Source organism: Acipenser ruthenus, chromosome 47 (assembly GCF_902713425.1).
Source record: "Acipenser ruthenus chromosome 47, fAciRut3.2 maternal haplotype, whole genome shotgun sequence".
NCBI lineage: Eukaryota > Metazoa > Chordata > Actinopteri > Acipenseriformes > Acipenseridae > Acipenser > Acipenser ruthenus.
In genome coordinates this window covers 3,462,174-3,479,799 of record NC_081235.1, presented here as the reverse complement: position 1 = coordinate 3,479,799, position 17,626 = coordinate 3,462,174, and the positions used below count along the sequence as shown (strand labels likewise).

Sequence of the window (17,626 nt, the reverse complement as noted above, 5' to 3'; positions counted from 1 at the left end):
TGCAGCCACATATTAGTGCTTTGGGTTTCATTCCACTTTTACCAGTTAAGACAACAACTCTTACATTTTAGGAAACATTACTAATCAAAGCAGAACAATGTATGCTGTAATGTTAAACAGTTTTCTGACATGGTTTATGTATTAAACTGCAGAGGGAAAAACTGTCAGAAGCTGTGTGGGCCAGTGGTTAAAGAAAAGGGCTTGTAACCAGGAGGTCCCCTGTTCAAATCTAGGCTCACTCACTGACTCATTGTGTGACCCTGAGCAAGTCAATTAACCTCCTTGTGCTCCGTCTTTCAGGTGAGATGTAAGTGACTCTGCAGCTGATGCATAGTTCAAACACACCCTAGTCTCTGTAAGTCACCTTGGATAAAGGCATCTGCTAAATAAACTAATAATAATAATTTGTTTCTTTGACTCATAAAAATCTGAAAATATACAGTGTTTGAGTCAGGGAGAAAATGATAGCGATGGTGGGTTAAAGCAACCCAACATATATTTTATGATGGCCTTTTGTTACTATAAACACTGTGACAGTCACTGACAGGGTCTATTTACACCCCGTCTGCAAAGAGCTCTGTTAAATACTCCAGTCCGCAAACGTTAACTTAGAGTTTCAAAAGCATGGCAACATTACAAGAATACGCCTCGCTTGATAGAATATTTCAGACTTTGAATTCCTGATGTCACCAGCTGTACTGCAACACCATTATCATCAAAGAATGCCCCCTGCTGAATTCGACATGAACAACAGGCCTCAGTTGTGAGGCTCTTTCAACCTATTCCAGGCCAAGGCCTCATTTCAACCACATCCTTAAATTATACAATTGCACAGTCCAAGTCCTTATTCACAGCAGGTCTATAATGGTCTAAGAGTCACATGTGAGGACCACTAGCATGTATGGAATTAGCAGACCTAAACTTGCTGATTCAATTAGCTCATTCAGAACCTGGAGTCTTGGACTGGAACAGACAACGCCAGGTCTCCAGGTTTGCCGGTGTGTGTGTGTGGTCTTGTACCTGCATATGGAGCCCCAGGCGCAGGCTGACCCCCCCCGTCTCACCCCCCTCCCCTGGCTCTGAGGTGTTCAGGTGGCGGGTGAAGCGAGGCAGTCCCACAGTGGGTCGGCTGTCCGGCTGGAACATGTTTGCAGGAGCCGGCATGATAAAGGCATTGGTCACCGAGCCTGTGGGGGAGAGAAGGGAAATACAGCACACAGGCATCTAAGAACTTCCAAATAATAAACAGGGATCTTCAAAGAGATTTACGTTATTTCGTTATTATAGGGCGTTAGGAAAATCGCTACTGGAAATTGCCGGTATCTTAGTCCCCTCATATTTTCAAATTGCAACTAGGCACAACAATTACCTTAGAGTTATTAGAAGAAAAAATATTCATAGCAACCATATTTAGCAGGATAACACTAAAATGATGTTCTAGTGTCCTCCCCATTTTATCCCAACTTCAAAATGATGACATTACAGCACTGTTGTCAGAACAGGTATTATGCTCTAATGGACCTCTTTGATTTAGAACAGGTATTATGCTCTAATGGACCTCTTTGATCGTGCTCTATAAGTTAATATGCTGTGTGTCTCTTAATGTACAAAAGATGTCATCTCGTGCGGTCTGCGCAAGACCACAAAGCGAGTTAGAAAACGGCCACGCTTTTTGATTTAGCCCTAAAATCAGAACCCATAACCACCCTCAATCTGTCTTTGTCATCAATGATTTATCTTCATCTCTCGGTGTCTATTTCTCCCTCTTGCTTTCTAAGTCTGTATTCCACTATCTCTAGCAGCCTCTATCTTTTTTCCCCCCATTCTCTCTGTGTCCCTAGAGCAAACATAATATCTGAAATGTTATAAACGCATGGAATAGCCTACCTGGTGACGTAGTAGGATCTAAAACACTGGGAACATAAAAAAAGACTAGATTCTGTGCTTTTAAATTAGACCCCCCCCCCCTCGGGTAGAATGGTGTGCCAACGAGGAACGAGCCTTGATGGGCCTAATGGCCTTTTCTTATGTTCTATGTTCTAAGGCTGATGCTTGAACTGTGACCTCTTCATCTAGTTCCCTTCTTACAAATTCAGCCAAGCCCCCGGTTTAATGGGTAGATGGGACGAGATGCTGTTTTCACATCGGTAACTTCAAACCAACTTGTTTAATTCAGTTTAGCACCCTGCTCTTGAAATAGGCCGTCGATTGCTCTAGATTTGGGATACTGATCATCTTCCATACTTATTGAGAGGTTAACTCTCCAATGCATTATATCTTTTACACAAACTAAAAATGTCACAGGTGTACCAAGATAGGGAAGAAAAGATTGACACCCTAGCAAAGCAACCGCGGCTCCCCTGACTGCCTGACCCTATACACCACTTAGCTGTGCCTTTACCAGGCGAGCCCAAAGAAAAGTATTTTTTAAAAGGCTTAGGATCAGCAACATCCAGAAACAGACAATCAATCCTGATGCAGGACACATACATACAGGAATAAGGCATGGGCTAAGGGAGTTAATTGCTCATAGTTCAAACACTGATTAAGAGCTGGATTTTTGAAGATATGTACAGATCAGTGAGCCTGCATTTCCCTTTCCAGTTACCAAAAGCCAGCCCATTTGTATGCAGAGAAGGCCTGCCGCTGAGCTTGCTTCAAAGCTAACCACACAAAACTGGAAATACAGATCTGTATCTACATCCTTGTGACAATGGCCTCTGTGTGTGTGTGTGTCGGGGGGGGGGGGGGGAGCTGTTCAAACAGTATATTTATTTCTTCTTGTGGTAATCTGGGCTCCCCGATTACCTCCAACTCAATTACAGATATTGATTCTGCTTTTATTGCAGGGTTGTTGAAAACTTCCTCCCAGGAGTTGAATTACACTAATGGCTGTTTCCCTGCTGTTGGGCGCTCATAAATTTTGCAGGCAGGGTGCCTCTCTCTGTTCAGCAGATTACTGAGTAAAGGGAAACAGGGGACCCTGCCAAGCCACTGCAGAGATAGGCTGTTTTGGAAATGATGCAATGCCATGGGTCTAGTTCACAATCTGACTTGCAGCGACTCAAAGAAGTATTCAAACAGCCTTCATATTTATCATCATCATCATAAATCATGCACAGTCCAACCTGCTTATTATCCTGCATACTTAAATGTCCCAGCCCGAATACAGTGTAAAAGACTGTGAAATATAGATGTTATCAATGCACACTACACTGTACCAATGCAACAGTATAATATTCCACAGCAATATGTGTTGTGTTTTAATACTTGTTTTGGCAGGTTATTGGTGATCTCCTGATGAAGCCAGCTTGGCTTACTGTCCCCATTGTATATTGATAGAGCACCATTATACCACAGGTAGAAGCCCTCTAAAAGCTAAAGAACTTTAGAATCTTGAAACCTGTTTTAAATGGTGCCTTTGCGATTCAAAACATTTGTTTGGTTTAACTTGTACAGAGCAATCAGTGCTACTAAAACGTTGGTTAGCACTCTATTCTCACCATTACCCTACACCTTAACACTGAGCACTAGTTAAACACTCCTTTTCTCAGATCTCCAGCACTATCAACAATTATTGGCCAGTTTAAAAACTCATCAGAATGTCACTGCTGTGCCGCGTGCTCTTTAAAAGAACCCTAAAGCATTTCGTTCTCCCTGCACCCGGGGGAAGCACAGGCGGGGAGCTAAACGCTTGCTGGTCTCCTTGAGGTTTGAGGTAACTACACATTACTGTGCAAGCCCTTGTGTGATCCCATCGGCCTGCCTGCTGGACCAAGGAAAGAGACTGCAATCCCCTGCTAAATGAGGGATATAGTTATCAGCAGAGACAGGCACGTATGGGAGGGATTTCCTTTAGCCTTTCCATTTGGCAGGGTCTCTTTCGTTTGTCTCGACTCCGGGCATTATCACTGGCTGTCAGAAGACCAGGCTGGCAGTCAGGATGGGGAAGATGCAAATCCAAGCACAGTATTGATCAGAGACAGCAACGGAAGACGGCTGGAATGGACTCTTCACAACCTGAAACTATACAAATAGGTAATGCTCTTGTTTAGATGCGTTCCCGTCGCCATACAGCAGAAACTTAGAGCAATACAATACAAGAGTTCCAGAATACAAAAATATTAACTGGCTAAATAGCATATTTTTTTTTTTTTTTTTTACAATTTTTCTTAACCACCTCAAATATAAACTGACGAAGACTGTGGAAATTGTGCCCGATACAACTGCTATTACAATGTGCAGCTATGGCCAAAAAGCTTTGCATCACCCTAAAGAATCAACTCATTTTGCTTCATAAAGGTCAAATGAAACCTGCTGAATAATGTCATGTTAACATATTGAATTACATACTGCTTTGTAGTTTTCCAAATACTTAACAAAAAATGTACAAAAATTGACACGTCAAAATGTAACATGAAGTACTGTACTACTATTATGGCTTACAGTAGACTTTTGCGATACAATTTTGTAGTTTCTCTGATTACATGATATTAAATAAAATATCTAAATTATGTTCATATCTTTTTTTTTTAAATTATGTCTCAATCCTAAAATTCTAGGTGATGCAAAACTTTTGGCCAGAGCTGTAAAGTCCACTGCTGAGAGCTTTATAAAACAAATCACGAAACAGTTCATTATTCTTGTACAATCCGATCAAACTCTAATCGATAGAATCACAGAATACAGCTCGGTACAGAGTATGAAGCCAATGCCTCGAAGAGATTTCATCATCCAGTAACCAAGAAATAACATGACCCCAATACAGTAGCCATCTTAGGTAAACTGAAGGGTGCTGTTCAATTTTTTTCACCCAAAACACTAAAATATGAAGTTGCTAGGAAGAGGTTTATGAGATTAGAAGTTGTAGGCAGCAGATTTGCAAACTCACACAAGCTCCCCTCACAGGAATGGTATAGATCAAGAGAACTCAAGACACGACTTCAGATTTAGTACAGATAGAGAACAAGAGGGCATAAGTGGAAGCTGAGTAAAGTAAGTTTACAACAGAAGGCAGGAAGCACTTTTTATTTTATTTTTACAGTTTTATAAATGCATGAAATAGCCTACCAGTTAATAGTAGTATCTAAAACACTGGAAATCTATATATAAAAAAAAGACTGGATTACGTGCTTTTAAATTGGATTCCCTCCCCCCAGTAGGGGACAATGGTGTGCCAAAAAGGGAAGAGCCTTGATTGGCCGAATGGCCTTTTCTCGTTCTCTGACTTCTTTTATGTTCTTATGAATGCAAACAGCACCAGTTCCAATCTCGCCTCCGTCAGTCTGCACCACGCCTACTGTAGCCAAGTGCATTTCCCCTCGCCAGCAAAGACCAAACACGAAGAAGAAAATAAACAAAACATGTTTTTCTGGAAGGCCTACAGGGACAGGAGGGAAGGAGTAAAGGAGGGCCCAATCGCAGGAGACCCGGGCTGTCGTCTGCCTGTCTATCTTGTCTCTGCTCTTGGCTACCTCGGTGTGCGGACATAAGCCTGCTACCAATAGATAAACCATCAAAGAGGCAAAGGTCCTTGTGAACGCTGCTGTTCCAGCGCTTTATCAGGACAGCTTCTGACCGAGAGCTCTGCTTAGCTTCTCACTTAAACCACACAAAACAAAGCCAGCTCCCAGTGGGATAGTGCTCCTATGTATTTACTCATGTATGTGTGTCCTAGATATTCCAGCAAGTAGAACTGGGGTTGCAATTTCTTTTGGAGCAAACTAACTCAATGGTCAAACAGGCGAGCCGATGTCAAGACTTTTCTGGCTTTTTTGCAATCATAAAATCTAAATCCTGTTTAGATAAGAACTTGCATTAAGACAAAAGGATTTATTATTTCTGGCCCCCTAATCCAAAAATCTAAATTACCACTATGGTAAACAAAACAATATGGTCAAATTATTTTTTTGTTAGTATGATTGATTCGGCAGTGGTGTACACTTATTCTTTCAGAAACATATGGAAGTAAAACATTAAAGCTCATTAAATCCTGTCATTGATTAACGTCAGTATAAAGCCCCAGTCAGAAGATTTTAATTGCTGTGGAATTAGCTCTAATAATGCTCTTAGGCAACTTTGATTACTGTTAGACTTACTAAACATCAAAGCATTCCTTTGAAAATCCTTTCCTTAACTCGCCAATTTGGTCTCTGAATTGTGGAAGAGTGAATGGGTATACTAACCGAGTTTCTGTAAGGCTTAGATGATAAGCCACATTTGGATTTACTAGAGAATTGTACAGCACTGCTGTCTCTGGACCTGGTTTCTGTGCTGAGTTTGAAGTATTGGCTAGAGTTACTTTGTCAAGTCGATTTAAAATTTTAAAGACTTCAATCCAATCCCTCCTAACCCTTCTTTATTCTAGGACAAACAGATTCAGTTGCCATCATCCCTTTAAGATCTGGGATTAGTCTGGACATTTTCCAAGTCCACAATATCCCTTTTGCAGCAGAATTAAACACAGTAAAGCCCTCTACCCTTTCATGTGTTTTTCTTGTTGTCTTCTGAGTAAGCTGGTGAGGTGCTGTGGCCGGGTTACCTTTGTGGTTGACGGTCCTCACGCACTGCTTACTCTGAATGTCCCACAGCCTTACAGTCTCGTCATGGGAGCCCGAGACTAACAGCGTGCCGTCCATGGACACAGAGAGACATGTCACCAGGTTCCTGGAGGGACAACCAAGGGGAGGAAGGTTACACACACACACACACACACACACACATCCAAGAGGAATCTACAGCAGGGTCCCCTGTTACTGTCTTTAAGTCTTGATTTTTAAAATGTATTTGTTTATTTTTCTCCCAATGTCCAATAATGTTTCCTCACTGCAGCAACTCCCCACAGCACCTCTGACTGAAGGCCAGTGGGGCGTCCTCTGATCCCACTGCCAAGCCAATTACCTCTTTACACCCAGGAGCTTGTTGGTAAACTAGCACCCCTGCAGTGTCAGCTTTGAGCTCAACGGGGCGCATGGCCAGCAGAGTACTCTGCAGCGTGATGAAAAGAAACTCTGCCGTCTCCCTCCCTAACTCCCTGTAGAATCCCAGGCAAAGATGAGCATCTTCACACAGTCGGGATGTGAACCTGCGCTCCTCAGACTACGACTCAACCTGCACGACATGCAGCCATGCTTTTACCAGGTGAGATACTTGTGGACTCCTCGATTGATGAAGCTTTAATCTAGGGTTGAACTTATTCTCTACAGTATGTTGGTTTCCACGAAAATGGGCTCTAAAATAATAAATAAATCAGATAATTCTTCTGATGCACCTGTAACAATTTACTCCCACAAGGTTAGGGGAAAAATTGGCTGGGGATCTACAGCTATGGCCGAAAGTTTAGCATCACCCTACAGAACTAACTAATTTTCCTTCATCAAGTCGAATGAAACCTGCTGAATAATGTTTTGTTAACATATTGAATTACATACCACTTTGTTGTTTTCTATATACTGGAAAATGTGACATTTCGAAATCTAACATGAAACACTGTACTAACTATTATGGCTACCAGTAGACTTTTGCAGTATCATTTTGTAGTTTCTTTGATTACATGATATTAAATAAAATATTTAAATTATGTTCATAAAGTTTTATTTTTATGTTTTATTGTCTCAATCCTAAAATTCTAGGTGATGTAACTTTTGGCCATACAGTGAGCACTACTGGTCAGGCACCAGACTATTCCAGACAGACACTTCCAGACTGGACCCTCATCTCTAAGGGCCGGTTTTTAATCTGGATAACAGTGATCCTATATTTTGTGATTGAGATTACTTTTATCTGGATGGGTTTCAGAAAATGTCAAGGCTGGATTACATTTATCCAGATTACAAATAATTTCGATTACAAAATCCGGATCACTGTTCTCCACATTACAAGTTTTGAAAAGCGGTCCCAGGGTTCAGCAGCTTGGAAGATCTGCTGCTTCGGTTCAGCAGGTGAAGGGGGGGGGGGGGCGGGGGGGGGGGGGTGTCGCAGGGTTAGGGTTAGCTTACTGCTGGTAATGGGCTGCAGCCCTGAAGCGACATGCAAACTGGACTTCAAATAGGGAGGGGGATAAAACTGATCAAACTAAATACAAAACCAATGTAAGTGATGTAAAACTAGAATGATCAGTGGGATACCTGTGTCCCTTGAACACCTGATTCCCCTCCCGGTCGTTCTGAAAGCTCTTGTCTCGCTGGAGATTCTGAAAAGGCAACAGAAATGAAGAAACTTTAATACAAAGCAGATGGTCTAAAGCCAAGGCAGAATTAGTGGTGGGTTTCTAGCTCTTCAAAGCTCCACTAGGATTAGTATCTTGGGTTTTGGCAGGTATCTGATTGATGTGTTTCCCACACTCTGGTATGAAAGTTGCAGTAGGTTCTCAGTTGCCAAAGGCATTTTGACTGCTGAATAGCTGATCCAAGGACATCCCTTTAATATAAATATTCCCATAAAAAAGGGCAGAAATCTGTAGCTTTTCTTAAAAGAAAAAAAAAGAAATACAATTCTAAAGATGAGAAAGCGTGAAATGCAAATGTGACATTTTCTGTTGGTTTTTTGGAGCATGGATCGGTACACCTGTGGAATATCTAAGCGGAATACTGCACTGCTTTAACAGCCGAGCCGAGTATGGTCCATGCAGTGTAAGTGCTGGAGACACCAGGCAGGCATCGCTTTGCATTCTGCCCTTCCTCACTCAGAGCCTTTTCACATGCGAGTCATGCTTTGTGGAGCTCAGAGCTCCACGTTCAACCAGACGCTGACAGCAAGAGAAACAATGCAATTCCAGGGCAACGTTGTATACACTTTTTAATGTGACACCTCTGGAGTGGCTAGCCACAAGTGCAAGAAAAATAAATGATCATTTTCCATTTTAAATATACACAAATAATTATTTGATATGAACAGAAAGGGTGTGCAATCATACGTTATTTTTTTCCCCCTGAGACTAACTAAGTTTCCACTGAATAAATCCAACACAGACAGGCGTGTGATGTTACGGCTTTTTTTTTCATAGTGCATTGTTTGTGAATCACCCTGCATTGTAGTTCAATTCCACCGTTTAGTGTCTTTAAATAACCTGCCTGATCAAATCAAAATGGTCAGCCTCAGTCAAGCTAGTTAGCCTTTAAATGACCCTTCCACCACCAAGCCTAAGGCTGGTTGTCCTGAAGGTGTCAGAACTGAGATGAAGACACACGCACAAGTCTGTGACGCTGATCAATAATCAATAGGCACTGCAAGCTAGTGCTCTTCAGCATCACCAGGGACAAGGTGACCTGCAGAGTGCTTGGTGAGGCCCTGCTAGTGCTGTGGGTCCATGACATCAGCCCAGAAATCTCCTGGTTTGTCTATGGTCTTTATCATTGATACGGCCAGCAATGTGGGAGCTTAATTGTTAATTTTGACTGGACGCAACCAGTAAGAAAATCTAAGGATACAGCTGGGTACCAAACCCTATGACAACAGCTCAAGAGTGTACTGTCTCTATGCAGCTGAAACGTCAGAAGTCCTCAATATGGTAGCCATATTAGGTCAGAGCTCAATGTCTTGGAGAGCACAGCATTTAACATGTTAGGTATTTATAACCCTGCAAATGTGAAGTCACTCTCTCAAAGGCCCCCTTTTCTAGTGATCATTCGTGCCAGATGAAATAGTGCCATGTGTCAGAGGTGCACAGCCCACAGCCACTCTGAAGCAGTGACCCAGGACTTACTTTACGTGGTCCTTTCTTGTTGAAGTATGTACAGGGCATTACATTGTTTAAATGAACCTAGTTGTTCAGTTAAGTATTTAAGGACCGGATTGGAAGACGTTCCTGGTTGGGAGTGGACTGAGCGAGCCTCGAGTGGGCATCCCGTGTCCCATGCTGGCTGATCTCCTTACCGTTCCACACAGAGCGACCTGGAAGATGTTGCCGTCACTGCCGCCACAGAACATAGAGTACTCGCAGGGGTCGAAGGTGACGGACAAGATCCCCACATCGAAGAGGACAGACAGCAGGATCTCCCCTGAGGAGATTTCCCAAAGCTAGAGAAGGGGAGAGAGAGGGGCAGGGGATTAATCACAGACATTGCATCCTAGGAGATACGCTGTGTGACAGCTCAGTGGGTCTGATAAAAAGGTATGTTTAAAAATCAATGCAGGATTAACTCCACACTCCAGATTACCAACATTCCTGCATCATCAATGCTATACACAGTCATCACGGGTGCAGGATGTCCCATAAATCATGCATCATGGTGTGAAACGTCTAAGCAAAGAGGAATTAATTCAGATTGATGTGCAGATAAATCAGGGAGGGAGTGGCTGTCTGATTTAACAGAGAACACCCTTATCTGCATTATACAGTAGTGTGCACATTTATTAGAACACCTTAAGATTTGCCATCAATTAAATTAGACAATCACTAATTTGCATATTTTGATACTCAACAATATGAGATACTCAGAAATCAACACTAATCCGTTGACACAGTTGGAAAGGTTTTAGAAGCTTGTCATGGCATTATGATGCTGAAACTTTGTTTCTCCAGCTGTTATTGGCATATGAATATAAGAACATACGTTTTGCAATGAGAAGAGACTGTGTGACCCGTCACATTTTAGCACAACACTTGCCCCTACAACAGGGTATCTAATTTAATAGGACTGAATCTAACTGAAATGTTCCCAGTGTTTTAAATGCTTTACCTGGTAGGCTATTCCATGCATTTATAACTGTTAAAAGAGTGCTGCCTACCTTCTGTTATACATTTTTACTCAGCTTCCATTTACTCTGAGTGCATTTCATTATGGTAGCATGCTTCAGATTACAGGTGTGGGACTGCTAGGGTTCGGATTCTCCAGTATTTACTCAATGCAGGACTGTATACAGGTGTTAAACTCCACTCAAAACGGCACAATGCTATTGCTGTATAGGAAAGACTCATAAGAGAAGACGAGATACTCATAGATATCATTGAATCAGTCTCCTTGGGTTATATATCTTTAGGATACTTCAACACTAAACTCTCCAGTAAAGTGAGTGCGCAGAGTAAGTAAGACAGAATGAATGCTGTGCAAGTAATTCAATTCAGTTATTTCAACAATTGAATTAGCCATTGGGAAATAGCTTTGAGACGCAGCTGGAAGAAATGGCAATTTATAAACATCAATGCATTCGTACAAATAAAACAATTACCATAATCAGAACAATAAAATCAATCTGGAATAAATATCACTGCTGTGTTTGATTTGCAGATACAGAGAGGAGATTTAAATGCAAGCAACATGATTCTGTAAACTATGAAATTATATAGATGGCCTTTACTTTTAAAGAAATCACCAGAGCAGTAAGTAACAGTTCCAATTTTCTGTTTTTAATTTTGTTTTCTCTGGTTTAAAAATAAATAATAAAAATACATCCGGATTCAAAGAACAGTTTAAAAAAAAAAAAAAGGGGGTGTCACTGTATGCTGTAGGTCACAGCACCTACTACACAGAGACCTTTGGAATGAAGAGGACATGCAGCACAGGAAGTGGTTACCAGACACTTAGACAGCTTTTAAAAATCTCTAGTTTTGTATTTGTCTGCATATCCTGAACAAAAGTACCAAAACAGCACCAGTGGTAATGTTGCTAACAAAAGGCAAGAACATGGATTGGAAGGCTGCTGTAAATCACATATTTGCCAGTGGTTTGTAGATATAAAATCAATAATTTTATACACTCAAACACATTTCTTTAAGACTACCTATAACAGCTGTCTGCTTGACTAGGATTACATTTTAATTATGGCTTTCCTTACAGCATCTTTGAAAAAGTACCAAATAACAACTAGGATAACTGTGTGCGATTAATTAATGCCAGGACTGACACCAAAAAACATCAGTCCCCTTCATCACAGTTTGATTTATTTGGTGCTTTTTTAAAAGCAGCTATAATGACATTTAAAATGTAATCCCACACCTTGGAATACAACTGTCTTAGTGCTGGTCTTTCATGTCGTCTGATTTTGAATTTCCTGAATCGCTGCCAAGGTTTGATCACCTCACTACAAAAAAAAACAAAACAAAACAAAAAAAACACATCATCACTGAACTTGAGAAGGTACTGAAAACTAGGCTGATCCCAGTAATATTCAGCTACGAGGACAGATTAAAAGAATGAAAATCTCTTCGGTCTAGAAAAAAGAGAGGGGATTTAATTGAAATTTATAAAATCTTAAACAGAACCAAAGTTCAAATTTAGCACAGAGCATAGGACAAAACTAAGTAAAAATAAGTTTAGAATAGAATGTCGGAGAAATGCTTGTCAACCAGGTATCTAAAAACGCTAAGAAGGGACGAGCCTTGCCTGGCCTCATTCTGTGCCCAAACTTTTCTATGTACGGTTTCACTCCTTTAGAGTTGATGAATTCTGATGGTGCACTTCAGTAAGAGAGACAGACATGGTTACGAGTGGAGTTTGGCAGCAGACAGGCTGACAGGGCGAGGACATAGGACTAAAATCAGAGACCATTAGTGAAGATTGTCCATCTCCCTGCTCCCCAGCCACCCTGCTGTGTCAGCAAGGAAAGACTCACTGTCGAGGCTGATGTGATCAGATCAGAGGAGATGTGCTGTGGAGAGACTGGGGGGGGGCTCTGCAATCAGCCACTGCTCTGTGACTCAACAGGGCTAAAGCAGCAGCAGCCTGGGCAACCAGTAAGGGAATGGTAAAGAAGGCATCATCTCTCAAGCTGTCTGAAACTCTTTACTGTAAGTGGTATAGACTGCAACCCCACAGTCCCATCACCAATTCACTCTCACACTGGCTGTGAAGAACAGCTCTCATGGTGCCTGACTGCAGACATTGTCTGTCACCGTTCCTGAGAAATTCACAAGCAGCAAACTTCAAGAACCGCAAACAAGCAAGAAAATATCCACAGTACTTTGATTGCTGATTTCAAATCAACATCAATGCTTGCCTGAGAACTGCAGTAGTTTTAAACCTATTCCCTTAGATCCTACGACACTGGGATAGTTGAATGCTGTCTGACAGAGTTGAAAGGTCACAGTCACGTGATCTGAATGGTATGAGGAAGGCTGTTCAGTCCCAGCACTTAGGATTCTGAAGCTCAAAAGTCAGATAGATTTAATATTGGAGCAATAAAACTCAGAAGCTCTCGGAATGACTGCACCATACAATAGTAAGGGAATTGCAAAAAAAAAACACAAAAATGGGGACACAGCGGCTTTAAAAGTTGATGAAAAGTATGGCTCCTCTTTCCTACACATTCCCTCATTCAGAGGTGGACGGCAGAAACAGAAAGCTATGTGTTAATAAAACATTTCTCCAAGCGCAGGTGGCATAAAAGCAGCAGACAGACGATAAGTAAACGGCAGTCAGGCAGAGGACAGGAATCAAGAATGCACAGTCCCCCTGGGAAACAAGTCCCCTCTCCCTCCCAGAGCATTAAAAACACACACACACAAATAAAATAAAATAAATAAATAAAACCGAGACGGAAATGATCTTTGTATTATGAATTCTCTCTTGGGAGGGGGTCCTCAGATGAATGAATGTTTCCAACTAGAAAGGAGCAGCTGAAATCAACAGCTGTAAAAACAGGAGATGTGCCTCAGGCTTCACCTGAGTGAATCGCTGAGATCCTGACGCACAGTAAACAGTGCAGTGTGGACGGGCATGAAGGACACACAGACAGACTGGCTGTCAGGTGGGACAGAGCCGAGGACTGGGAACCAGGACAACAGGCTCATGCACTACTATGTGTACTACACTGCACTCAAAATCCTCTCAATAAATCAGCACACACTTCACAACGACTTTGTGATCACGTGACATGCGATTAGTCGGCTACCAGTTTCTGAGGCTGACTGTCAAATATTTATTTTATATGCTACCCCCAGCGGAAACAAATTTTACTTAAAGCATTGGCTCCATTACTTTTTTAAAGAAGATAAATAAATAAATAAATGCCTGGGTCTGAATCCACACTGTACCAATTCTATTTATGTAGTTCCATTTTATTTAGTGGTTCTGGGGCTCATTGCACCAATATTAAGTAAAATCTGCCTTCATCTGGCATAAGAACACAAGACTATCTGTCCTCGTCCGGTTCCTAGCAGCTGGTTGATCCTCCAGCTTGGCTGGAGAATCCTAAGTGCTGGACTAAGTGCCTTCCTCATTCAAATAATGAGACCTTTCAAATCTGACAGCCACACCAACTGCCTCGCATGCTGTTTTTGAAACTCAGAAGTTAAAAGCATCCTTATGCCATTAATTCTGAGGAAAAAAAGGGTATTACTAAATAGATAAACCAATACAGATCGGTCTTATATTCCGTATCAAAAGTTTATACTGCTATACACTTTGAGATACTAGACAGAAAACGTAGAAATATGCAGACACCAACAGCCATTTCTGTTGCCAAGTAAGCAATATCCTTTTTTTCAAATCTAATTGGAGAAAGCTGTTGCTTGGGTAACTCTTGAGAGCTAATTGATAGTAAAGCTACACAAGAGAATTCCTGCTCACACGGCAATCTGTCAAGCACAGCCCAGGAGCTTTAAGGAAACAAAGGAACATATTATTAAGAAGAGCGGAACAGTCTAAGGAGGGTGATTCATTTGGGTGCAGAATGACTGGTGACAGACTGGCTCCACTTTAACTGAAGCAGCCTCGCGAACAAACAAGCAACGGTGCATTCTCTCCCCCTGCCAGTCTCCCTTACACCCCCCCTGCCTCTCTGTACACTGCATTCCCTGTAGACATGTGTGACAGAAATACAGTGATTCTTGGTGGTAAATCTCCCTCCTGACCTGTGAGGGCGCTAAGCAGCGAGAACAGAGTTCTTTGGACTGGCTGGTCTGACAGTTCTTTCTCAGGGTCGGGAAGTCAGACAGTCTGGATGAAGGCGAGACTCCGTTGCAAGAACGCATTGACCTGGAAGAGAAACGATGTGGCAGCCGCAGATTGGAGAGGTGGTTGCACTCGTTTACCAAGGGGTCAATGTGTGACAGCATAAAAGGGGACCGAGAATCGCAATCCGTTCCTTCGTTTGGTTTGAATTGTTAAACTGTAAGGACCTGTGAGAGACCCAGTGATAAAAGTACCGGGAGTGTTTTGTTTTGCTTGTCTATAATTGTTTGTAATTATTGGACGGCTATCATGTTCCAAAGGCCAGCACAAAACCCGGAACAGCACTTCACTTGTCACAAATAAACCTGTATTACCCACCACGAGCACTACAGCATGCACCCAGGACTGGTGACCGTGTTTTGTATATTGTGTGTTTATTATTTGGGACTGTGACCTAAAAAAGTACAGGAGGGCTCCCGAGTGGCGCATCCAGTTAAGGCGCTCCACGTGGAGTGCAGGAGATCGCAGGCTTGAATCCAGGCTTTGTCACTGCCGACCATGATCGGGAGCACTATAGGTCTGATGGCTTCACTGTGGATCCGCAGTGCAAAAAAAAAACTGGCTTGGCAGGGACACGTTTCAGAGGACGCCTGTATCAGACGCCGTTTCCTGAGTTGCCGGGGGGTTGCAGCGATGAACCAGGATTAATAATCACACAATTGGTAATTCTAAATTGGGGAGAAAAATGGGCTAAAAAACATTGGATACAACTATATTAAACAAAGCAGTATAAAGGAACTTTTACATTACATCTTTACAGGGCTGACCCTTTTTCATATTTAATCTTACCTATCATTAACTTTCACTGGACACTGGAATGGAACTTATTGGAGAGAAACATTCAATACAGCTGTGTACAAACGGTAAAGTTAAACCATCCATAGGCAAAATTATTTGGAAATTAAACAGTTAATTCTTACAAAACAACACCAGGAATATTAAGACAATAACGCAAAACTGTACCACCAAGAAACGTAATGTTATATGACCTCATGTAGCCACATGAGGTTAATGTCAAGGACACCAATACATTTAGCATGCAGGGTTTATTTTTTGTACAATACCCACAATTAAACCCAGAAAATCACAGAATACAGTTGTGTACCGAGCAAGAAAATAAATGGGAAATCATACAATACAGCAGAGTACCAAATACTAAAAACTTGATCCCAATATGGCAGCCATCATAAGTCACTGGTCGAAGGGAATGGTCCTGTACATTTTCTTATAAGATGTTATCTCTCCTCATGGGTTGCTGAAACACCCTGTCATTCTGCATTGGTACTGAATCGGGCACAGCCCAGCAGGGTGGTTATTTTGTTTGAGTCACTGTACTCTGAAATAGCACTGCTTACACCCCCTCACCAGATCAATTTCCTCTCCAAAATCTGATTTCTCAGGGCTAGATTTAGACAGCCTTTTTCAGCACGTTAATTGTTTAATTAGCTCCGAGCGAGAATGAGAAAGCTTGCTATATCACCCCCTCGAAATGCCTTCTTGATTGCTCGGCACGCTCAGTGTTGTGCCCATGAATCAGGCATGAGGAATGGCACCCCACGACCTGACCCCAGGGTAAAAGGCTTGCTTTACATCCACACATCAAGCGGCTGTTTCCAGACAAGCACAGATCAAGAGTGTGGGGGCTGGATGTGAATCGCAGTGCCTGTCGCTGCTGGATGCGTCTGATTCACTGAAACTCACAGCAGTCAATCGGCAGGCATGAATCACTACCTTCTACACAGCAGACATGAATCACTACCTTCTACACATCAGCCTAGCACTTTCTTTCTCTTAAACCCATTATACACTGCAGTCCATTACTTCCTCTATTTCTCTAACCACTGAGCTACTCAAACCCATCACCTTCCACACGGCAGCCCAGCACTTTCGTTCTCTTAAAGGGTACATACGGACCCTTTAAGAGAACGAAAGTGCTGGGCTGCCGTGTGGAAGGTGATGGGTTTTTATTTTATTGTGTTACATGTTCCCATGTGTTGCTACAACTGTTTACGTAAGGTGTGTGTATTGCTTTAATTATTTTTTTAACATTTTGACCACGTTTTTAAACTTTTAAATTGCATTCCCTGCCTGCCTGCATGTAACCGCATGGACCTCTCAGAACTACATTTCCCATCATCCTCCTGCTCACATATGTAACAGATTGACTTACCAGTGAGCAGGAGGATGATGGGAAATGTAGTTCTGAGAGGTCCATGCAGGTACATGTGAAGCCATCTTGAGGCAGGGAATGCAATTTAAATGTTTAAAAAAGTGGTCAAAATGTAAATAAATAAATAAAAACAATACATACACACACCTTACATAAACAGCTGTAGCAACACATGGGAACATGTAAACCAATAAAATAAAAAGGTCCTTATGTACCCTTTAAGGCTAAGCTACTCAAACCCACTAGCCCAACACTTTCTCTAACCACTGCCAGCCACACGTTTAGGACAATGCTTCACCCCCACCCTAAAAAGACGCCTAATTCTGGCTCAGGGGACCATTAATTAATGATAATAAAACAAATGGATTGCCTTTGCAGTTCAGTTTTTTAGATTTCACCCATTTGTTTTATGTGTTAACCTCTTTTGCTTCCATTTCCCCTCTCAGAGACAAACTGCACGCGCACGGGCACACACATACACTAAAGTGCATTAATAAAATGCATTTTACAGCCTTTTAAAAATTATTGATTTTATGACTTGGTTAAAAAGAATTTATCAAAGCGC

At 41.9% G+C, this 17,626-nt stretch overlaps 1 protein-coding gene across 1 annotated transcript in view; it reads right to left on the bottom strand.

Moving 5' to 3' along the window:
* LOC117966402 (WD repeat-containing protein 18-like) overlaps positions 1-17,626 on the bottom strand; it is a 38,498-nt gene that overhangs the window by 5,728 nt on the left and 15,144 nt on the right. Inside the window, exons 5-8 of the mRNA XM_034912402.2 lie at positions 9,874-10,017; positions 8,127-8,191; positions 6,542-6,666; positions 1,021-1,187 (exon numbers count right to left, since the gene is read on the bottom strand). Of these exons, the coding sequence (XP_034768293.2) occupies positions 1,021-1,187; positions 6,542-6,666; positions 8,127-8,191; positions 9,874-10,017 (501 nt within the window). The remainder of the gene's footprint in view (positions 1-1,020; positions 1,188-6,541; positions 6,667-8,126; positions 8,192-9,873; positions 10,018-17,626) is intronic.